Source organism: Rhinolophus sinicus, chromosome 4, assembly GCF_057876585.1.
Source record: "Rhinolophus sinicus isolate RSI-liver-muscle chromosome 4, RSI-T2T, whole genome shotgun sequence".
NCBI classification, from domain to species: domain Eukaryota; kingdom Metazoa; phylum Chordata; class Mammalia; order Chiroptera; family Rhinolophidae; genus Rhinolophus; species Rhinolophus sinicus.
Genome location: NC_142504.1, coordinates 34,724,042 through 34,749,664, shown reverse-complemented (window position 1 = coordinate 34,749,664; position 25,623 = coordinate 34,724,042). Strand labels below are relative to the sequence as shown.

General features: G+C 37.2%; 1 protein-coding gene across 4 annotated transcripts in view; it reads left to right on the top strand.

Moving 5' to 3' along the window:
* CDK14 (cyclin dependent kinase 14) overlaps positions 1–25,623 on the top strand; it is a 547,463-nt gene that overhangs the window by 455,375 nt on the left and 66,465 nt on the right. For all 4 annotated transcript variants that reach the window (XM_019716536.3, XM_074340704.2, XM_074340703.2 and 1 more), the window contains 2 exons: positions 1,269–1,408; positions 6,728–6,871. In XM_019716536.3, coding sequence (XP_019572095.1) covers positions 1,269–1,408; positions 6,728–6,843 — 256 coding nt within the window. In that variant the 3' untranslated portion in view covers positions 6,844–6,871. The remainder of the gene's footprint in view (positions 1–1,268; positions 1,409–6,727; positions 6,872–25,623) is intronic.

Sequence of the window (25,623 nt, the reverse complement as noted above, 5' to 3'; positions counted from 1 at the left end):
TCACTGCACCTACCTTGTTGCAGAAACTCAGGAATCCATGGATAAAAAGCCTTTGGAAACAAACTGAAAGCATGGCAAATGCAAACCATTTCATTTAGGTTTTTTTTTTCAATTACAGTTGACAGTCAATGTTATATTAGTTTCAGGTGTACAGCATAGTGGTTAGCTATTTATATAACTTATGAAGTGATCCCCCTGACTGGTCTAGTACCCATCTGGCACCATACCTAGTTATTACAATATTATTGACTATATTCCCTATGCTGTACTTTACACCCTCAAACCATTTGGGAGTCATAATTCTGGATAGGCTTGAATCCATTCAATCTGCTCATTGAACAATCCACTACCTTCTCTGTCTCCCATTTAGCTTCCAACTGCTATTAGGTGGGAACAGGATTACTTTATTGGACTAGAATAAATGAGAGAGTGCACAGTTACCTAGGAAAGTGCTTGACACATGTTCAACTATCCATAAATGGAAGTCATTATTAAGAATAATAGTATTATGTTAATTATCTGGGTTTGATTGCGCTGAGCAGTGACATAGAGATTCCAATGAAAGAAAGACTGAGCTGGGCTGTGTGGTCTGCTACCCATCTGAGGATTGTACCACATGGAAAACTTTACTTCTCTGCTTTTTTGGTAATCTTGAGATATTTTCTATCTACTGTTGTTTTAAAGGTCATCTTGAATTGATTCGGCCCCATATGGTTTAAGCATATCCCCTTTGTTAACCTGCATGTTAATATTTTGATTGTTGACATTTGACAGTGTACTTATTCCAATAATGTTATTTTCAATGTAAAAAAATGTGAATTCTTAGAGAAAAAGTAACTTTAGTAACTAGAGAATTTAATAGCAGTTTTATTTTAATTCTCCTAGTTATTTTGTATTAATTTTCCTATAAATGTATCCAGATGTGTATGCAGTACATAGATCCTATGAACAAATTCTGGCAACTATTTGATAAATTATCGTCTGAAATTTTCTACCTCTGGACCTAGTTCTAGCCTGAAAGTATCAACCCTTTGCTTATAGTAAGGATAGTTTAAATCAATGAGACTAAGATATCAAGAGTAAAAACCAGTTTCGAGTAACAATCTAAGAACCAATGTGAATTAGGCTGGGTTTTTTTTCAGCAGGTAATTTAACTTGTCTTCTGCGCCAGGAATAAATAAGTCCAGAAAAATTAGGTGAGCTTCATGTCTTATTTAGTGACTTTTCATGTTTGTTCTGATTTGTCTCTTTTGTGCTTATGTTTTCAGGCTCAGCTATGTGAATCATGCAGAGGATCTGGCCTCCAAGCTCCTACAATGTTCCCCAAAGAACAGACTATCGGCCCAGGCTGCCTTGAGCCATGAGTATTTTAGTGACCTGCCCCCACGGCTATGGGAACTGACCGATAGTGAGTAGGACAAATGGCAACATCCAATCAAAGCAGAGACATCATTTTAGCATTTATGTGTAACATACATGTAGAGAGATTAAGATGTTTACATGTACGTGCGTATAAGATTATGTTTGTGTGCATTATGTGTGTGTGTGTGTGTGTGTTTGTGTGTCTACATATATGTGCGGGGGGGGAGAGAGAATGAGAACATGGGAGAAGGGGGGTTGTGTGGGTATATATTTAGTGGAATCCTGCCATTCGATTGCTAGCTTAACCAGACAGAGGAAGAAAATGGATTCCTTTTTTGCTATCTCTGCTCTGCAGTCTGCAGCTGCATGCCTTTGTATTTGATTATGTGTGTGTCCAAAAAAATGATCTGAGCAGTCAGAAAGGAAAGGGAAAATATGATTTACATATTTATGCATACAGTACTTTTTAACTGGCTGCAGTACAGAGGAGAAATGATTCATTTCTCTTTGATTCTCAGAGACCATCTTGGTTGTAACAATAACCTTAAAAAGGACTGCTATGCAGTGAGCTGACGAACAGAGTTGGCAATTGGTTAATGCACTGAATTGACATGTAAGAGCTAAAGACGTGTAATTCATTTTAACTACAAATGCTCTTGGTATTCATACAGACAGAACTTCTCTGGATCTTTTAAAACAAAACACATTCCTGGGTGGGTTTTTGTTTTGTTTTTACAGAAGTATTCATATTTATACAGCCTCTTTCAATTACATTTTAAATATTTGGGGGTGGATTTATGGCCAGGATGTTCTCATCTTTCTTCCAAAGTGTGAAACAGAATTCTTGTGAAATTTTGCAAAACACTATTGCAGTAAGAACATTTTTTTCCAGTTGTGATGCGTACTTTCCACACACCAGTTGGAGATACGTCTTTTCATACTCATTTGGATTGCCTTAAAAATTAATATACTGCATGTATGCATAGATATTTATAATTTGCTTATAATCTTTGGGTTATACATCACTTACCATGGACATACATAAAGTTATTTCTTTAATCTCTTGGACTTTAGATTTTTCCTCCCATTGTAATATCGGATTCTCCTTGACAACAATAACCCTTTATTTTGGAACTAAGTCTTCAGTAAAAATTCCTCTTGGGTATTCCTACCCTAAATCTTTTTTGATAATCCTGCATTTGATTTGAATTACTTTTTTTCACCCTAAAGTGACTATAGATATATTACTCCCCCTATGCTTAGTAAATCTTCTTTAACATCTCGTATGTTACCAATCCATACTTCATTTCTATTCTGCCCTACTTCTTTCCTAAAAGTCTAGCCACTGACCATTACAACAGCCATCCCCATTAAAAAAATAATAATAAAGATGAAATCCCTATGGAAAACATAATGAATTGCTGACACATCTTCCTATGCTGAAAAAAATAAATGATGCAAATGGGCTCATTAGTTTATGGCCCATGAGACTCAAACATATGGTTTGTTTTCCCATTTAGTGTAACTTGTAACTTGATATCCACTCCTCCTTGGTGACATCTCAATCCCATCTGATTCCGTGGTTGCATTTAAGCCAGGATTTTGATGGTCTATGAATTCTGAATTCTGTAGTAGTACTTTTCTGTTAATGTGGACTTATTACCTACTTGCCACTTAGTTTATCAGCCAGTGGGTTCAATCCAGTTTCTATCAGGAAGGAAATGCCTACACATTATCACTCGGCAGCAGGCTGCCAGCGGAAACAGCCTCGTCCCTGTCATTAACAAGCACAATGTATGCAGAACACCAGAGGGGAATTAAAACCACAAAAAATACCTCAGGGTGGTATTTTTAATATGAGAATTTAATTTGTAATTTCACACATTAAGAATTTTGGTTGCATTAATCCCTTTATCAGCTCACAGCAGGCTATTTGCAGAAGCATAACCATAAGGCGATATTCATTGGCAGAAACACGTCTTTGCATAACGTGAAACATCAGGAGCAGTGAAACCTTTTGAAGGGGGGAGAATAAAGATGAAAAATCATTATATTTTTTTAAAGCAAGATTCTGCTAAATGCCTCTGGTAACAATTTTGAGTTACAGAAATGCTATTTCTGTGTCTAGTAGATAATCATTATGAAGCATAAATCCAGTCGCAAGAAAGGACAATCCCAATATTAAATACTACAGCCATTTCCATTTAGCAACGTGGTAATCTTTGTCAACATGTTTACCAAACAAAGAATTCTGAGACTTTGGGAACCAGTTCTTTGAAGTGCAATGACTAGTTTTGGTGACTCGGTTATCTGGGTTAATATTCTGCAAACTATATTTAGAAATTCTAAAATTCAATTTTCCATTAGTATGGAGTCTTGTAAAAGTTCACCACCTGGCAAATGGCAGTAGCGGTGGCAATACCCTCATGTGCTTCCCTTTCAAGGAGATTTGATAGGAGGTCCACCTGGGAAGAAGTTGCAGAACCAATAAGTGGATTGTCTTAGCAACCAAGTCATGACTTAAATTTATCAATTCCAGGAACCTCACTGCATGCGTCTGCTCAGATTGCTATAACCATAGGCCCTAGACTTGGGAGCTTAAACAGCAAACATTTATTTGGAGGCTGGGAAGTCCAAGATCAAAGTGCTAGCAAATTGGGCTCCTGATGAGAGTCTCTTCTTGGCTTACAGACAGCCGCCTCACTGTATCCTCACACGGCAGAAGGAGAACAATCTAGATCTCTTCCTCTCTTTCTCTTCTCATAAAGCCACTAATCTCCTCAGGAGAGCCCCACCCTCGTGACCTCATCTAACCCTAATGATTATTACCGAGAGCCCCAGCTTCAAATACCATCACAATAGGGGTGAAGGCTTCAACATATGAATTTTGGAGGGACACAATTCAGTCCATAGCACTCACATTCTTAAAGATAGTTCATAGCTTTTTTAAAAGAATATCCACAAAGGGGGAAAAAATATATGTATGCAAGCAGGAAACAAAACCAGGTTAAAGGAAAGAGAGTGGAACAAAAACAAGTTCAAAGTGGACTTGGACCTTCTTGGCCACTGTAATATAATATACCAGACCTTGTGAAAAGAGTATCAAGTATTGTCAGAGCCTTGGTGACACAGAGTATTGCAGTCACTTCATGGATTATGTGAAAATGAAGTTGTATACCTATGCCAGACTCTTATTTGCTTTGGAAGAGCATGTAACAGTATAATATCTTTCTTCATTGTACTATTCTTTAAAACCTCGTCAGTCTACGTAATACCAAAATTTAGAAGCAATGTATTTGTGTGCCAGCAAGGCAGGAATTATAAATTTATCAAGCAAGAATAATGGTACAGTAACCTGGGGATCTGGCAGTTAAAGCTGGCTGATTCTGGTGGCACCCTGTCATTCTCCCCCTGTCCTGAAACCCTAACAGCCTTGCCCCACTTCTTCACAAAGATTTAATTGCAGGGAAGTAAATGGAAGACTGATTGAGAAGAAATTCATTACTTTTCCCAAACACACCACAGGGCATTCTCCTGTGTATACTATAAAGTTACATAAATTATTGAAGCTGAACTACCCTTGTCAAAATAAATGAACAAAATACATTCATAGCACAGAGTCCTTGATTTTACGACATTCATTTGCTAATTCACAAAACTCAGATCTGCACTTAAAGAAGGCCAACAAAGTGGTGCAATGTGACGAGCACTGACGTTCGAATCAGACCACCTGGAATCTGGCTTCAGCTCCATTGATAACGAGCCGGGCAACTTGGGCAAGTGCCTTATTCTCTGTGTGCTTCTGATTTCTCATATAGAAACACAGTGATCCTCAAGGACCCTTCCAGCTATGTGTGCGGGTTTTCCTAAATATGCCTAAATATGTCCTATATATTATTTTGTTAGACCATTAATGTAGCCATCTTTTTAAAAATGAAACAAGCGCACCTGTTTCAAATGTTTTGGCTGCCTTCAGTGGTTAGGCTTCCATTATCTCGTGAATCCTTTAGAAACAAGCCTTTGGGCCCGAGGCTCCAACACCACTGTTTTCAAAGCCTCTATCCGTTGATCTTGTCCCAGCTCTCATCGTGATCCTTCAGCAGAACACCACTGACCACCATCTCCTCTTAGTAACACTTCCTTCGCTTGGATTCCAGGACAGGACTCTTCCATGGTTTACCTTTCGCCACTACTTTTCAGACTGCTTTGTAGATTTCTCCTAATCTGCCACACCTCTCCTGGATAGAAGCCCTAGGGCTTACTCCTCAAATCTTTCTGTCTGCATGCATTCCTTAGAACCTAGATAATCTCGTCCAGTTTTATGATTTAATTATCATTTATACATTGACAGCTTCCAAATTTACATCTCTAGGCCCATCTTTTCTGACTCCAGATTGCATATCGAACTGACTACTCAGCATCTCCACTTGGCCGTCTTGTGGGCATCTCAAACTTACGATTACGAAAACTGAACTCTTGATCTTTCCCCCCAGACCTGTTCCTTTTGTAGTCTTCCCCTTGTCAATAAATGGCAATGCTATTCGTCCAGTTAGTGGAAGTTATCTTTGACTCCTTTTGCCACACTCATACCCAATTCTTCCACAGACCCTATTGGCATAACCTTCAAAAATACATCCAGAATCACATTTCTTCTCACTCTTCTACTGATTTTACTATGTTTCAAGTCACTCACTGTCTTTTTTCACCTGTATTTTTACAATAGTCTCCTGTTTTGCCTGCTTCTCTTTTTGCCTCCTTAGAGTCGGCTCTTACTGTTTCTTCTTTAACATTTGTACTTCCTCCTCCTCTAGGTAAAGGCATGGCTTGCCCTCTCACCTCCTTTGGGTCTCTGCTCAAATGTGCTTTATCAGGGAAGCCTTCACTGATCTACTTCCAGTTTCTCTTCCATGATTTATTTGTCGTCATTACACTTACTAGTAATTGATATATTTGATTGTTTTTAGCTCTTTCCCCCAAACGAAGTCTACAAGAACAAGAATTTCTTTTCGTTCTGATTTATACACTGTAGGATTCCCAAATCCTAGAACAGTGTGGGGCTCAATAAATATTTCTTTAATGAATGAATGAAAGAATGGCGCAAGGAAAGGTCAGAATATTAATATGTTGTTTTCATCAACTGAGCTGTGGTTCTAAGAGGAAAGCAGACTATCTTGTCATGTGTGTATAAATCTGTGTAAATGTGTATGTGGTTGTGACCACTTGACATTTCAAAGACGAACACATACCGTACTTACTGTTCCATATGCTAGACATCCAGAATTGCATCTCAATATGGATTTTTAAAAAGAAAAGACTATAAATACATCTATAAATACATAAATGTAACTTTTCATTTTCTTCCCAGTGTCTTCTATTTTTACCGTCCCAAATGTAAGATTGCAACCAGAATCTGGAGAAAGCATGCGGGCCTTTGGGAAAAACAATAGTTATGGCAAATGTCTATCGAACAGCAAGCACTGATGAGCACAACGTTCTCAAGAGAGCACAGGTAAGATGACCTACTTTACTTGGAAAATAATACTGAGTAGATACCAAATAGGTCTTTTAAATGAAATATTTCAGATTCATTTCCCCCCAAGGATCTTATGAGTGTCTTGTGTTCATTATGGCATTCATCACAGATTCTTCTGAGGCAGAGTCCAGTCAGTCATTTCCATAGTTTCAGGCATGACTGGATTCTAACCAAAATTGTATTTCATTTATGTAGTCAGAGACAAACCATTTTCGTGGTAAGCAAATCATTTGAACTATTCACACATTCTTCATTGAGGTGGGTAAAAGGTTAACCTTGCCAACAACCTGCTTTATTTTGGCACACACCATTTTTTTTAAATTAGTTGCTCTCATTTTTAAATGGGGAGATTTTATACCAAGTCTAGATTTCTGGCTTTTCTTGAAAACCAGCCGCTCTGGCAATATCGTGCTCACGTTCCTGCCAGAAGTTTGTGTGTGTGACTGCCTGCCTTGGAAAGGACCCGGGCTCCCTGGTTTTGCTCAGCTGCCATGTAGGCCACTTCACCCATTTCTGATGCCTGCCAGGCCCCTGGTACAGACCTCATCATGGTGAAGCTTTTCTTTGTTTCCTATTCAATACCTTTGACCTCTACTATTCTGCAGATAGGAAGCCTAATCTGAACAAGGCAATATCTAGGCATGTCAGCCCACCCGAGTCATCACATGTGCTACCCAGAAATAATCACAGGAGAGCAACTTCTGGAAAGGCTGTGTTTCTCTTTATTGCCAGAGAGAAATGTCCGGGATTTTTAGAATTTTGTGCTTCTATATATATCTTCTCGTTCAATGTGATGTAACTCTCAGAAGCAAATAGAGAAAGAAGGTTTTTGTGGGGAAGGCTTTGTATTTGCTTGTCCGTATTTGTTCCTTGCTCATGTGGACATTTGGTCATCGTTCAGGTGAATTGGTTGATGTATGTATGCAGCACTGCAGGAGCTCCTCCCCCTTCCTCGATCCCTTAATTTGAAATGTACTAACAGGCTGAAGTGGCAGCTTGGCAAAGAGAACCAATTAAACTGTCCACCTTGTCTTATGGATGATTCGCCAGTAGCTTCGGCTATTTCTGGACTTAGCTTTTGCATGCAGTCAAAGTGGGGGCTAGTTTTGGCTTCTCAGGAGTATGGTGGTGATTTATGAATGATTGGAAAGAAAAGAGTCCCAGATAAAAGATGGTGTGTAAATGCCAGGCAGGAAGTGTTACTAGTAAACTTGCCACTCTGTCCTTAAGAGTAAGATTCTTCATTCTTCCAGTTATTTCTCAATATTGGCTAAAGTTACCTAGAAGCATAGCTCCCCCAGGAAGCATTTGTACTCCCATTCAGAATTTTCAATTGGTCAGACAAAGAATGGGGCTGAGTTTTTGACCAGTTACCTCCTGATTCTGAGAATGATTTTAATTCAGGGTTGTGACATATACTTTTTAAAATATTTAACTTGCATTACCATAATGCAAGGGCCCTGGCTTTATAAATCACTTAACCAATTCAATAGAACTAAACAAAAAGTGGACTTCATTTGCATCGCTCCCTCATACACATATGCACACAAGCAAGTCTGAAGTTCACTTGTAGGGCTGTATCCTTTTCTCTGCTCTTTTAAGATCTCTGACCTGAGCCTGGCCAATCAAAGCTGCTAGAACATGTTTCAGGTCATCTTCTCCTTGTAAAATCAAATCAAGCTCACGAAACAGAAACATTGACTATCAAGTCTCAAAAATTAATTGAAAAGAGATTTTAAAAGATGCTCAGAACTGCAATCATCGGTATTTGGAAGCCTTTAAAAATGTATTTTCTTTTCAGTATATTTTTAAAACTAAGGTTATATCTGCACGGTGGAAGCGTCTCCTCTAGAAGTAATTTGATAAAAATACAAATATTTTCTGCATGAGTTTTTCATCTTTTTCACATCAACTTATAAAGCTTTAATGTTGTTATTGTTTTTGTTGTTTTCTTCCAAATCCAAATACTTCAGCTTGATTCAACAATATATTGAGAAAATATCGAAATTTTTCGTTTGTCAGGAAAGCAGCAGGGCGGCTGGATTCTAAGAGTTTTCAGTCAGCAGAAAAAGAAATTTTATCTTCTCACCTTTGTGGGTTTTATATTTTAATCAAATGGGGCCATCTTAGAGATCAGGTAAAATATAGCCTATACGTTGTCCTAAAACATCCTGTGCAGTGGAACTTATTTTGACCAATAGTTGAATATCAAATTGTAGACACTTTAGAACAAAAAGACTCCATTAGTAAGGGTAGTCATTGAGAAAAACATGGAATTCTCTCGAGTGTACTGTTGTTGATGAATTGATTGTTTAGAGTAGGATGTAGCATCTTAAAATTTCCTCAAATATCCCAAATCTTTGTAAAGGGGAAGAGGTTGGGGACCCAGACAGGCTAAGACTAGGCTAAGGCTAGCATTTCAGCCATCTCTCTAGAGAGTTACATGGGGAAATGTGGAAAATGCATTGTATCACTTTTTCATGCACTAGACAGATAGCTGTATATTTATTACAAATTTCATAGGGTCATTCTTTTTGAAATGATGGAGGACTGAGTAGACAGTATTTCAGGTCCTAATTTTTCTCCCATACCTCAATGCCAAATTGCTTTTATACTTGCATACTAGGTCACTTCATTATTTAGTTAATCATACTGGATTTGCATAAACTAGCCTTAGCGGAAACACTAATGAGAAGCATTTTTCTTTGCAGCAGAAAGCAATTTTGATTTCAGAGTCCTGTGACCAAATTAAATGAAAACAAAACATGCACCTAAGTTAAAAATGGGATAGGTGCCACTGGATGATCAAAGTACTGCTTCCTGAATTTTGTTATCCTCTAAAGATATTAATAGACTAAAGATTTCATAGACTGGCCCCACTCTTTTTATCAGCATTGATGGGTAAGACACTCTTAATGTCTGCGAGAGCCTTAAATGTGCCTAGAGATTTTCCCCAAGGAAAAGACCAGGAGCTATATTGAATACCACATCCATTAGTATCACCTATATTTGCATTCAGTGATACGATACACACCCCAAAGTTGAGCTTAATTTTCCAGTTATTCTAAACAGACAGGAAATATACAGTTGCTCTACTTCTCTTTTTGCTGAATACATGGAATAAGAATGGACTCTAATCTTTTAGGCAGATGTTTTATAATTTTTCTGAAATGGTATGTGCTCTCTGAAATGGTATGGTACCTCTCTTTTCAATGAATTAGCTAGTCTTCAGACCCTGTGAAATTTGTAATAAACATACAGCTATCTGTCTAGTGCATGAAAAAATTGTATGTGGTTCAAGTGCAAGTTAAATGCATGCATATTTTGGTGACTCTCTCCTCGCCTTATAACATATTCTCCTTGCTAATCAATATTCTTTAAGTATTATATGGCAATGAAAAAAATATGATAGACTCTCTCTGCCTGACTTAGTCATCAAGCAATAATTTCTAAAAGTAGTCTGCCAGGTAAACAGTACAATATATAAATTGCTCCAGAATTTTAATTTACTAAGGTAAAGATTTTTTAAAAACCAAACTCCAAACAGAATACACTTCGCTGGTGCTTAAGGATCTCTGGCATCACTGTTTGAACATTCAGTAGAGTGGTGTTCTCTGGGGCGCCAGAACCGCTGGGGAGGTTTAAAAATCCAGGTTCCTGGGGTCCATGACTCTGCACTTTAAAGAACCCCAAAAGATTTTGGTGCAGGTAGCCTTTGAACCACACATAATGAAATATTCAGTAAATATTCAAGAGTTGTATATTTATTAAGTAAAATAAGCAACTTAGTTGGGTCAGGATTGAATAAAGACAAACTAGGAAAATGCATCCCTTCTCTTCCCTTCCCTCTTTTTCAAGGAAGAGTAGGGAGAGTAGAGTCATGCTATCTGACAGGGTAACCACTAGCCACATGTGGCTATTTAAATTTAATTTTTAATTGATTAAAATTAAATTTGATTACAATTTTGTTTCCTCAGTAGCGGCACCACATTTCAAGTGCTCATTAGCCACATATGACTAGTGGCGACCATATTGCACAGGGCAGACACAGAACCTTTCCAACCTCATAGAACATTCTACTGGAGAGGGCTGGTGGAGAGTGTTTCTCCTGCCTGGTGTTTGAAAGAGGAATCAGGAAAATTAAACTGGATTCGATTAGCAAAACTATGTTTCAGTTCTGGATTACAGCCACTGAAGAGAAATTCAAAATGTTTGAGGAAGAGAAACTCTCCAATGAGAGGAGCAAAATGAGAAGGAGAGACACAGAGCAGTGAGAATGACAAAGAGCTGTGCCACAGGAACAGGAGAGACCCCAAGAAAGTGGGCGTTGGGATCTCTCAGGAGAAGGAGACACGATCAGATTTCCTCAGTTAGTGGTGGTTTTTGTTGAGGTTGTCGGGGAAGGAAGAATAGGTTGACAGTCTAAGTGGCAGGCCTCACAAGACTGAACGTCCCTCAGAATCCCACCGGAGCTTTAGTTTGTCTGCCATCTCAACCGCCATCTCTTCCCTGGTCACTGCTTCTGGAGAAACACCCACCTATTGATTGCTCTTCGTGTTATTATGTTATGGCATCTCACTTTTCTTTCTCTACATCAGCTAACACTGCTCTCATTGTCTCTTCACCTCATGGCTTCTGCTGATTTGTTTTTGCTTATTCGTGAATCCTGCTTACCGCCATTTCTCTTTGTCTCTCTTTTTTGGGGGCAGCCTATTATTACTTAGCTTTTTGTCTCAGATTCAGACCCTCCTCCAGAGCCGCTCTGATTGGTTTAGTCATTGTCATGAAGTAGAGAGCAGGCACTGAGCCAGGCTGTCACCCCCAGAAGCTGCTGGTTGACTGTTGACTAGCCTGGGTCAGGCGCTGAGCTCTGATCCAGTCAGCTGGGCTGTGAACTAGGTGGCCAACTTTTTCTTAAGGAAACCCCCAGAAGAGGGCTCTGGGAACAGCGGTCTCTGAAGCTTGTATGAAGAGGCAGTATAACCAGAAGGTACCTTGCTTGTATATTACCAAGGAAAAACATCAAACCAGTACAGAGGTGACACTCCAGTTTTAATAGAGTAACAACATCCTCACTGTGTGATATTTTTGGCTAACGGTCTTTTTAAGCCATGTTGCATTTTCTCAACTATAGACACAAAAGGAGATAATACCAATTAGTACTTATCACAATGTAAGAAATTTGAGTGTTGGATCTAGCTTTCTTACAGTAGCAGGAATACTTCTGATTTTTTTTTTTTTTTTCTGCAAGAACTGTTATTTTTCTGCATGATCCTGCAAATTTTTTTCCTATCAAACAACTGCAATTGTATTCTTTCTGTTGTCTCCTATAGTTGACAACAATAGTTCTGGAAATAACAGGCAGAGGGGGAAACAAACAGTGTTCCTGGAAGGTATTATCTGAAAGAATCCCTGGTTTTTGTCATTACCCCTACATTGCTGCAGATTAAAAAGTACATCTTATTCAGGAAATTGACAGTGCTTCAAACCACAAATGCATAATGCATATTATGAACACCCGATTAAGAAGAGGCTGGAATGTTGTTTAGTTTCCCCACCCCACCTCCACCCCTTTTTCCTTAGCTTCCCCTCTGCCCTAGAGTGTCTATTATCTCCTCTAAACTCTGATGCAAATTAGTAGGCTAAGGAAGTTTGTCTCTTTTCTCCTCCTTCTCCCTTCTCTGCTTCTCCACTTCTCCCTTTCTTTGGGTCATCTGTGATCTGTCCCCTGCACCATCACCACCAACCCTATAAGTGGCTTAGCAAAGGCCTTTACTATCTAATCTGCTTCATTATGTCCTGGCATTGTCACAAAGCAGAATGAAAATAAAGTCAAATATATCCTTCTTTATCCAGAGTGCATTTTTATGTATTTATTTAATTTTTGTATGTTGACATAATTTCAAATTTGCAGAAAAGGTGCAAGAATAGTACAAAGAATTCCTGATACCCTTTACTCACTTACCCCAAATGTGTGCATTTTACTACATTTGCTTCACCATATTCATTCATTTATTCCTTCTCTCTCTCCCCGCCCCATTTCTGTCACACACAAATATGTGCACATACACATTTACACATTGTTTTTCTAAACCATTGTTTTAACTCACATGACACTCCATTGCCTTTAAATATTTCCATGTGTTTTTCTTAAAAAGAATTGAGTGATAGTTTTTTAATTAAAAATATTAATAATTTTTTTGCCCTATTTTTTCCTTCTCTGGTTGAGAGTTTTTAAAAGCAAAATGGCTAAAAGAGAAGAAACGTCTGATGCTCCACAAATTGATTCATCAGTCCACACTGCTCAGAAACTGGCTACATATTTGTGATTCAGTGTTTTGAGGTCAGATGAGCTTTCAAAGTGGCAAGGGGAGGTGGCGTGGAGGGATAGCGCTACAACTTCCATCTTCTGTCTTTTTAAAACCCAAATTAATTTCTTAGGGACCATTTAGCCAGCAGCATAATATTAGTGAAGCTTTCTTATAAATAGTGGGCACAGGATGTGATGTGGCTAGTAAGCAAGATATCTATTATTAGAATGCATAGCCAAACTATTATGAAGTTAGCAGTCACATATAACAAGTAGTTCTAATCAGTCAGGTACTCGATTTTTCCTTTTCATTTAATGTTGATTCTTATGAATTTGGGATACAGAGGGAATCGTCTATGCCCTAAGTGCACTGTATTGTATTATTAATACCAGGATAGCAGCTGAGTCCCACTAGACAGTCTTTGTGGTCTGCGGATACTCTAAGAAGTGTCTGAGCATAAAAGGAGGCTGTTTGAGTTGAAGTGGGCTGATGGTCTGGGATGACATTTGAATGCATGGAGGACAATGTCTAAATGACAATGTCGAGAAGGGAAGGCGAAAAGAAGCTTGAAACTATTCCCATTGTCCCACAGATGCTCATCAGTCCTCCTGAGGTATTCCTCACATGGGATCTTTGTCTGGGTCAAAATGGGAGTGGGATCAAGGAGGGGTAGACACGGGCTCTGGGACAAAAGCCAGGGATTCAGGTCTTTAGACACATTAAAATTCTAGACAGATAGCAAATGTAATGAAAACCACAACCCAAATGTATTGCAAGTCTAACAAAGTTAAACATTTTAGCTAAATTATTACAAGTGTATTTAACAAAATGTTTGCAATACTCAGAGATGCTGCTATGAATAAAGCTTTTAAGAACATCAAATCAGTTGTGCAAATGAATAATTTACCAAGTCTCTTTTGGAATTTAGGATAGCTGTTTCTTCTACCAACACACACACACACACACACACACACACACACACACACACACACACACTGTATACTCACACAGCCAAATAGAATAATTTATCAACAGTCCTGGAGTCGTTAGGATAACATCATAGATTAGTCAAAGGATTACTTTTCCATCTAAGGAAATAATGTACAAGGTCTAGGATAAAAACAATACAAACGTTTGAGAAACTGGTGGAAATTTAATTTTACAATATCACCGTGTATGCCAGTCATAGAATCAAATACTGTGGATGAATTTTTTCCCTTTAAATTATCGCCATTCATTTAATGTAGTTTGCATTATGTATAGTGCCCTTGGATTTTTAATAGCTCTGGATTATCATTTTCAATGCAATTAGTAAAACGCCCTCAATTACATATAATAATTACTGTAAGTGGGGCTATTGGCCTAATTACTATAAATGAGGAAAGATCTGTGATTATCATGTGCAATTAAATCATGTACAGTATTTATTTTATATTATTAACATACAATGGTGTAATGATTAATTATATTGTATCATTCCTTGGTCAACAAATCTACTTTATATTAAGACACCTAGAGTTGTGACCCATTGTCAAAGATCTGTGTACCAGCTCTTTCTTCCTAAAGTTATTGTGTTATTTTGTGGGCTGGAACCCACTAAATAAACTGATGGTACACAGGCAAGAAAAAGCTAGAAGAAAAAAATATTTTACCTCCATTCATTAAGAATGCCCAGATTATCCTATGTTGTCCGTGTTAAATCTTCCTTGAGCCCAATGCCAAGTTCCACCATACCTGTTTGTTTCTATGTAAATGTGTAAAAGTCAACACCCCTAAATAATGGTAACATTTAAAATAGGCCTGAGGAGGGTGGGGAGATCTTTTCTTCAGTGTGGCAAACATGATAATCACCCCTAGTTTACAAATGCACACTTAACAAGCTTATAGCACGTAATTAATTCTGCAAAGGATGCTATTCGACAGAGTGGGATTATGAGACTTGCATATTGATAGCGGCAGAAGAAATAAATTCTATTTTCTCTACGTCAGGTAGGCTGTTCTTGTGTTCTTTAGAAACTGGCACATCTCAGAGGTGTTGCTCTCAAAATGATCTCAGGATGGAGAGAAATCAGTAATTACAGAGCCAGGCATGCAGTTGTGTCCTAATTTTCCCACCAGTTTTTCAGTGTTTCAGCTGCCTCAGAGACTTAAAGTATTCTCATTAGGTAGCTGCAGAGGCAGCCGCTTGCCTACTCCTTCATTCTCTCACTCGTGTTTCTTTTTTTTTCTTTTTTTTTTTTCCCCATTCCTGCCGTGGGAGTGACTGTGAAGATCATTTGCTGGAATGATTGGCAGGTTAGAGGATTCGATCAGATGAGTTCCTCTTAGTGCAGGTCAAAAAGGCTAGTTAGCAGGAGCTGTCGAAAAATGCCAGCAGCATTCGAAATGGGAAATGTCATGACTTCCAGGCAGGGGGTGCCACCTGGAACAGAAAGCCCCCAGCTCATTAGCAAGTTACAGGATACGGGCTTAACTGGAGGGAGCAGAGAAGGAAAGATAATACCCAATAGGGAAAATGATTGTGAAGTGGAATTGATTTCATGTATAATTTGTTTATCACTAGAGGGGACAAATGCTGTCCTTCTGACATGAGCAGAGGAGCATGGACTATGAATGAAGCCACTTAGCATAATCTCCAGGTTGAGCTTTGGATTTGAAGAAATCAAACTTCTTTATTCTTAACTGTGGAAATGATCGGGTCATGTTACATTAATTAAAGCTGACATACTCTCAAATGTTTTATCTGGGCGATTGTGGCAATTTGACAGAAATGGATAGAGATGGGCAACTTTAGAAAATAAGACGGATTTTTTTTTTCCTCTGCTGGTGTGGAAGACTAGCTCAGTTGCATTCTGAATTATAACAGGGCTGTGGTTAGCTGCCCTGTACAAACCAAACTCGGCCTCCCAGTTCTTACTCCATATCATTTATAGAGGAGAGTATTTGCCCTATGTGAGATCTAGATCTCATCCATGTTTAAATATATTTGTATACTTTAGAATATGACTGTACCATATATTGGTACAATGTTACAATTTTAATGTTTTTTTAAAGGGAAAGCTCTCCAATTTCATTGCTGCCTCGTCAGTTCACCTAGAATTTGACATTTTACCCTAAAATCAGCAGCTTACAGTAGACATATTTACAAACAAAATAAGCTACAAAGATGTCCTTATAGGAAAAATTAATTTGCAGTTTGTAAAAAGAGAAAGTAGTGGCAAAACAGAAAATAATATATAGCCTAGTATGGACTCAAACTAAACTTCAAATTTAAAGGTTCCAGGATTTTCACAATGTATTAATGGGCTTTAGTGTACCTACAGCCTTTTTCTACATAAAGCCCATCAGAAAATGTTTTTCCTTTTGATAACAAAACTTTTATGCTATCGTTCATCTTTTACGTGGAGATCTTCATTTGTTATTTCAAGTCACAAATGCCACAGCTGCAAGTCTTTCTGGCTGAACACTAAAGGATGTTTACTTAGCATCCAGGTTTTGGTTAAAACATATATTTTCAAAATATCTTTCCCTTGAGTTTTTCTTTTCTCTTAAATGTTGAGACATTTTATGAGGCAGTTATGAAATAGCCAATGCTTGTTTTATCAAGCAGCCTCAGACTGCTGTCTTAAGTGAATAGGAATCTTAAAACCTCCTAGTCCAAACACTGGTGGAAAATTCATTCTGTTCTGTATTCAGCATAAAAAGCTTAGCATTAAGCTACTGAATATAGCTGTCAAGATATACTGCATTAGTTTTGTCAAATCTGAATATTTAAACATCAGTGTGAATTCACTCATCCCCTCATTTGGGAGTTTTATTGTGTGGTCCAGAAGCTGGCCTTTGAAAAAAAAAATTTATGAAATACTATTTGAAATGGTTCATCAAAAGTTAAGATTTTTTTATTCTTCCACAGTAACTCAATTTGTTGATAACTGACAGATTTATTAGAAAATGAATAAATCAACTATTTTGAGAGAAAGCATTGTCAAGAATTTTTTTTTTTAATAAGAAAATTGTGTCTAGTTGTGTCCAAGTGGATTTCTTAGTTTTAGACTAGCTTTAAGTAAGATGCCCTGACCTCTTCAGATGGGCAAGCCAGAGATGAATGGAGGGGTCTGTGCACGGCATGTCTCACTGCCCTCCTTTTATTCCGTCCCCTGCCCTCAACTTGGCCTTCAAAGTCAGCACTGCATTCGTGGACATCATAGACTCTCCACTATCTTGCATTCTTCTCACTCCCCTCTCCATTAACTGAAATACTATCTGGTACATAGTGACTTTCTTATGTTTATCATTCCCTGTGTTGAATCTTTCCAAACTCTATGGATTGAGTGATCCTGTTGTTAAAAGTTTCACTTTCCAATTTGTGGGTTCCCCTCAGATGAAATCCTTAGGTTCCAAAGAAATGGCATCTATAGCATTGTCGTTGTCCTCTATAGCAGCAGTTCTCTACGTATGGCCCATATACCCTAGGGATCCCCAAAGACTCCATGGCGTCAAAACAGTTTTCATAATAAGACTAAAATATTCTTTGCCTTTTTCACTGTGTTGACATTTGCGCTAATGGTGCAAAAGCCTGGTAAGTAACACTGCTGACTCCCTAACATGCATCAGGGCAGTGTCTCCTTACTGTATTCCTAGGCACTGCTTTCTATACCACCTCACACCTCACAATGGTAATTGTTTTTAAAGGCCGATTGCACTTAATAATGTCCTTCATGAAGAGGTAAAAATTATTAATTTTGTTAAATCTCTCCCTTTGAGTAAATGACTTGTTAATCTACAGTGCAACTAAATGGGAAGTTTACATAAATCATCTCCACTGTAGACCTACTTACTATGGCAGCATCAAGGAAACATTTGGGAGCAGGTCTTTGAGTTGCAAGGTTAACTAGCTGCTTTTTTTTTTTTTTTTCCTGAAATATGTATGGTTTCCACTTGAAAGAATGACTGACTGACAGAGAGATATGGTTATTTAAACTTGGATATTTGGCAGATGTTTTCTCAAAAATAACAAAAAGTGAGTCTGTCACCCAAGGGAAACAACTCATAGTATTCGCTGCCAATAATTAGGTTAAAGCTTTCAATAGAAAATTAGAGTCTGGGGAAGCTTGAGATAACTAGTGGCCACTGTGAACTTGACAATTTCACAAACACTTTTCAAGCGAGATGGGTGGTGATATAAGTAAATGGGATTTTTTGATATTATATAGTGAAATGTGTCAACATTAGAAAGACCTGTATGACTCATTGAATGGGTGTTTTCCAAATGACCAATGCATGATTTAGAAAATCATTGTATGGATAAAATATTCACTAAAAGTGTAAAACCAACAGGTGTTAAATTAACGGAATACAAAGATTTTATTGATATGGCTTCAGATTTCCCAATGCAACTAACTAATCTTTAAGAAACTACCACTTGTTGAGTTTTGTTGTACTATAACAGAAAAATACATGTCCACAATTATTTGAAAGGGCTATTAAAATACATCTTACCTTTCCAACTACGTATCTGTGAGAAACAGTATTTTCTTCAGTTGCTTCAACAAAAAAACACGTCTGCATTCAGAACAGATTGAATGCAGAAGCAGATATAAGAATCCAGCTGTCTTCTATTCACTTTGACATTAAAAATATTTGCATAATTGTAAAGATGTGCCATCCCTCTCGCTTATTCTGTTTGGAAAATATACTCGTAGTTCTTTTTATTAAAACAATATTTTTATGTTAACATGTAATGTGTAAAATTTTTTTAATGAATTAAATATTTTAAGTTATCAATGTAAATTACAAATATGGTAAATATCAATAGCTATAATCCATATAAACAAAAGCTCTTTTGGATTCCTGTATACTTTTTTAAAGTATTAAAGTCCTTCAGACCAAAAAGTGTGAGAGCCACTGCTCTATATCACTAGTGTTATGTATGCCTTAACTCTAACGTGCTAAATTATGTTGGTAACATTTTCCTCTTTAAATAAATTACTATTCACTGATTTTTTTAATTAAAAAAAAGTTTTTCTGCTGTATAAAGTTATTCTAGTTCTATACATCTAATGAATATCTCAGTTTTTATGAGGGAACAATGGATAAAATTCCTATTCTTGTATTCACACAAATACCACCTGAAAATTACAGTAGAGTGCCATTTACGATGCCCTTGATGATTAGTAGCTCAAGTCTGAAAAGATTTTTGCTACATATTAGTCGTTTGGGCTGTAACTTTTCCTTTTTTATATGCATTAGGTTTGACCTTGCATGGAAAGACTCTGACTATGTAACAATAATGCATACGGCCATTTTCATAGCTTGTTTATAAGACTCAGGAGGACTTTTAATACAACACCCTCATCAGACTCTGTGTGAATACAACTTCTTTCAGAAAAAGTGACTCGGGTCTTTCTCTGCCCAGGTATTAGGCAGTAGCTCGTGGAAATCTGGGTGCATTTTGGGTTTCAGAATTGAAAATAACTACTCAGCATGAGTAGCAGTCAGATTAGGGTTGTGGGTTTTTGAGTTGCAAGGAGCTGTTTGTTTTGTTTTATTTTGTTTTAATTCTTTATTTTAAAACACTTTTATATTTATGGAAAAGTTGTAAAGCCAGTGCAGAGAGCTCTACTCTTACCCGACTTCTAATATTAACAACCTTTATAACCATGGTACATTTATCAACTTAAGAAATTAGCATAAGTACCATACTATTAATTACACTACAACTTTATTGATAGTTCACCTGTTTTCACACTGATGTTCTTCTTCTGTTCCAGGAGCCCCTTCAGGGTACCACATTACATTTAATCATCATGTCTCCTTAGTCTCCTCTGTGATAGTTCCTTAGTCTTCTCTTATTCTTCATGACCTTCATGCTTTTGGAGAGTACTGTTCAGGTATTTTATAGAATGTCCCTTATGATGTTTTCTCATGATTAGACTGGGGTGATGGGTTTTGGAAAAGAATACCACCAAGATGAAGTACTCTTCTCATCATATCATGTCAGGAAGTACATGATATGCACATGACTTATCATTGGTCATGTTGACCTTGATCGCTAGGTTAAGTCAAGTGAGGTTTTAAAGCTCAGGTGATACCCAGAAATAAAGTCAGAGAAACAAGAAATCTAGCACAAGTTCTCAATCAAATGGAAGGAATTCAAGATGAGTTACTGAACTGAGGACAGGGTGCCTGATGGCAGAATCAGAAGGGAGAGAGTGAAATTACTCTCAAGGCTCACACCTGGCTGAAAATGGGTAGAAATGGAGAAGAGTCATGGAAAGAAAGGAAGGTGTCGACGTAAGAAATGTCCAAGGCTGTAGAGAACTTTAATGAGTTTCTTAATCTCAGTAGATTAAGAAAATGCTCCAGAGAATGGCAGTTATGCAGCTTATTTTATACATTAGAATCAAAGGAGGAGATGTAAAGAAGGTGACATGAAATCCATTGGTGGCAGATTAAGGAGACAGGAGAAAGCAAAGCAGGGAAATCTCTGGGACTGGATAAAAAGTAAAACGGAGCGACACATACTTCTTTTACATTGTTGAGTACAGGATAGTTCATAATTAACATTTACAGCACGTAGAGGTGGTATTCGGGGAACAAGATAACAATGACAGGTTCTGTGGTCTCCTGCTCTGGTGCAGATGGGTTGTGCCCTGAAAGGTCCAGAAAAAGAGATTACTCTGACATTCCAAGGGTATGTTATTTTAAATGCAAAAATGACAATAGACAGGCTCACTTACCTTAAAGATTGACCTTTGTCAAGGAAGTTACAGGCCTAGGATGTGACTACTGGCCATGACCCGCTTTTAGATGGGAATTTTTATGTTTAGGCCATCCTACGTGGTTAATTTCGGTCTCTTGAGTTTGTAGGGCCTGCCATGCTGGCCTCCCCTGAGCTTGTCAGGTTTAGTAGGTGGCCCCTTTTTCGTCCACAGTATCCGAGTTAAGAATCCTGAGATGTGCCAGCCTCTGACTCAGGATCAGTAGTAGAATTTAGCAAGATGTCTGACAGCATGTGAAATATATATTTGAGTAGCCATTATATTGATGTTATTCTAGGCAGTGATGAATAAGACAATTTCTTAATTTCAAGACACAATTTATAGACACAGATATAAACATTTAAATTTCAGGATAATAAAGGCTACAGTAGAAGTTTGCATGAATCTACATGGGAGAATAAATGAGGTTAAAATTAATTCTGCCAGGGATGTTTGAGAAGATTTCACAAAGGAAGAGATTTTGAACAAAAGAAGGAATTAGAATTCCCATGGGCATGAAGGAGAAGAAGTGTGTTTTCAAGCAAAAGAAACACTGAAAGCAAAGTCATGTCACAAAGTGTAGCATCTTAGGGAATGGCCTGATAAAGCTAAAAGACATGGAGATGGGGGAATCAGAAGAGGTGGGACTGAAAAAGTGATTTGAAGCTATATTGTGAAGGGTCTAGAATGCCATGCTAAAGAGTATGGATTTTAATGTGATTGCCCATGGGGAAATATATATGACTTTGTAGTCACAGTAGAATCAAAACATCTTAAAGCTGGAAGATCCTTTAAGGATTATATAGCAACCCTAAAAGAAGATGTGGTATTTTTTATTTCATTTGAACTTCTGATTATGGTAGGTCATGTCTTGAGAGTAAGTAAAGAAAATGCGTAAAATTTCTTTCACACTTGTATCTAACATGATGTTAGAATATTAGAAATTACACTAACACTTACCCTTCTCTTTGGCTGAAAACTTATTAATCCTCCAGCACTGAAATTTTCTGAATCTATTATGGGTATACTTCCTCTATTGTACATTTTTCAACATGTATATAACACATTTCTTGAAAAGTTATGCATAAATTCTTTATTTTAGTTAAAAGAATATGACTTCTTTGTTCACATATATTTTTGTAAAATCAAAAGTATCCCCTTTATTTAACTTTTGTGAATATGTAGAATTTCATGTATTAAGATATATTGACACCATTTAGGGGAAATGCAACAACTAAAAAGTGAGATAACTGGTTTTCCAGGGATAAAAATGTAAAACAATTTTTGCAGTTGAAAGAAATATTAAAGAATTTAGTATCTTCATGGTCTTACTTATAATGTGCTCAGCACTCAGTAGATGTGCACAAGTATTTTCATAAATAAATTCATACTGATATTTATGTACTTCAAATTCCTATAAGAGTTAATTCTAGTTTTCATGCCCATTTTTCCATAAATGCAGATAAACTGTTAAGTATTTGAAGACTTTAAAGTGTCTAACCAATTTCTTAAAACCACCTAATGTTTAGTAACTCAATAATTTGAAGATGATAATGATGATGATAACAAAGAAAAAAATGTTGGAACAACTAACAACTAATTAAACATAAATTATTTAGAATAGACGACTTAAATATTTTTAGGAGGAATTAATTATTAAGTAAATTAAATTATACCAAACTAGATGGAATATTGTGCAGTCTTAAAACTGTACTCATAAAGGCAAATAAAAAGGCAAAATACATGTGATAGTGTGAAAAAATACAATATTCTGCTTGTACACATAAAATTTATATGTAAGGAAAAATATCAAAAGAAATGCATTAAACTGGTATATCCCTGGTTTAGCAGAGAAAAAATGGTTTTACAAATTTTATTGTATAATTAGAAAGTTAGTCAATTTACAGTTTTATAGCCATAGTAGTTTCTCTCTATAATTCCAACCTTAGAACCCCCTTGGATGGGTCCCAATTCTTTGATGCGGTCTCATTACCAGACTTTTCTCCGTAGACAGTAGTGTATGATGACGAGTCAAATGCCAAGCCAGTGAAACTTATTTACAACCACAGAGCATTTCAAAATTTAGCATTTTAAGTACTTCTGTTACTCCTAAGAAATGCTGGTACATTGGCACTAGAGATAGCAGTGTCCAGATGGTTAAAGGACAGCATAGAAACATAATTTAGACAAAAGCAAATAGAAGAGCTACAGTAATCACATCAGAATAAGAATTTGGGACTCCAGATTCTTCCCCTACCATTTATCTCAATACCTTTCTCAAAGACTGTTTTTCAAATCTTTTTTATTGGAATATTACCCCCTTTCCTATGTCAAAACCAACCACACAGTGTAGTTTTGTGGGTTGAGAGGATGGAGGCATTGCAAGAAAGCCATGACTGTTTTCCAGTTTGATCCATTTAACTATAATTCTAACAGCTCGTGGCTGATGGGAAGTGTTCGCAGTAAATAATTTCTTTATTACCTCACCTCACTTCCAAAGTACTTCCGGATCATAGTAGGTGTTAGTCTGTGTGCAAGAACATAGTACAATCTTCAGTGGTCCACTGCCCATCTGCCAGGACCTGAAATGTTTGCAAGAGGTCAGAAATTAAGATTCTCGACCTTACCTGTGTTGTCTGCAGCTTAAGGATAAAGAAGAGAGGCTGGTGAGACAAAAATCACTGCCTTTTTTTTTTTTTTTTTTTTTTTTGTACCTTTCATTTGTAATGCAGGGTGAAAATAAATTTTGGAAAGAAAATACACCTTCAGAAAATGAATTTATATAATTTTCATATTATATACAGGTATATGAAAACACAAACATATTTGAGACCCAAAACCAGCTTATTGTGTGGCCATTTTACATAAATATTATTCAAACACATAAATTTACATTTTATATGTTTATATATTTGTGCCAACAAAAACAATTTGTTTCATTTTTAATTCTTTTATTTTCTTTATGATTTTCCTTGAGATAGTTCACCATTCCATAAGCTTTGCTTTTTGAACTCTTTTTCCATAGTTTCCAATTTCCACCTTCACTCCATCTCTTTACTTAAAATGTTACCAGGGTGGAGCCAAAAAAATAAAAGTGTTTGTGTATGGTGGGGGGAGCAGTGGAGTGAGGTGAAAAGAAGGCAGAGAGAGGAAGACTGCTGGGGGGTGGGGGGGTGGGGAGGAGATTTAAATGAGAAATAGAATGAATGCTTCACTTGTTGGCTTTTAGCACAATTACCATACCTTAGGAAATATGCAGGGAATAGTTAATTGCGACTAAATGCACCCCTTTTAGAGGCAGTGGCAAGCCCAGGGAACTGACTGTCAGAGCTGTGAAAGATGTTGAATTGGAAGGCTGGTCTCTGTGTCAGGCAGTGGACGGTCTGCCGGGTGAGCCAGACAGAAAAAAAGATAGCTGGGTGAGAGTAGCCTCAGATGAGAGAGTCACGTATAGCATTTGCATATTTTTCCTGCAAAGGGGGTTTAATCCAAAGAAAGGAGGAGATTTCAGTATTGTCACGCAGGCTTTGTTCAGGGTGAAGAGCAGAAGGAAATCTGCTGAAGGGGCCTTTCTCAAAGCCTTGGTCTCAGCCTTGAGGTTGTTCTACTAAAGTTATGTTCTTGAGGGATGTTTGCACACGATTGTCTGTTTGAAGAGCTTCTAAACCCAAAGGACACAAAGTATCCCCCTTTGCCAGCACAAAAGAAGGTAGTTTGTGTGGTAGAAATGACTTGTGTTGCAAACTGAACCCAAGCACCTTTTGTTCTTGAATAAAATACTCTGAAGTTCCAAGGATGTCTTTTCGAACCAGACGAGTGAGTCGTACCCTGAAAGTGTTTGCAGAGTAGAAAACAAGGTAAAACCAACCCACATTTCTGTCTTTCTTTGCCAGCTCAAAGAAGGCCTTCATGTAATTCCCAAGAAAGATGGCTCCGCAAAATATGGCAGATAAAAAAAACAAAAAACAATTTTTGATTGGCTTGGATAATTTTGCCCTATTTCCTTAACAAAATGTTCTGAGATTAAAGTATTTAACTAAGTCTAAAATTAAGCTAGATTATTTGGACTGCTAAGCAGTACAAGTTTTCTGACCACATGACCAACTTTTATCTTTTATCTAGTAACACGAATTTATGATTGTGGTCTGCATCCAATTTTCAAAACTATGCCTTCTTTCCTAAATTATGATGGTCTACTCTTCACCATATGTTTTTCTAATAATTTACATATTTATAGTGAGGATTGTGTGTCTGCAATAAATACCTGCATACACAGTAAATCACAATATTTATAGGTAAGAAATCAGAATTTGTTTCAACTTCACTAGTTGGTTAGAGCCTAAGTACCCATAATCCTTATACTTCAGTAAAGTCTGTGCGAAAAACACAGAATCTGGGTTTTAAAAAAGAGCAGTGTACTTGTTTATAAGGACAATGTGGGCAGTTGTGAGTGCCTTTTAAGTTTATGATCTTACACATGGGGTTTAATGCTTCAAAAAATGTGGTATCTTAACACATTATGGAAGTAATTGAAAACATACAAACTAAACATTGCTTGTAGCTGATCAAGCAGGATATATAATAAAACTTGTCCTTGGAAGTTAGAAAAAAATTGTATGTATTTATACATAGCAACTAATTTGGTTTGAGAGATTTT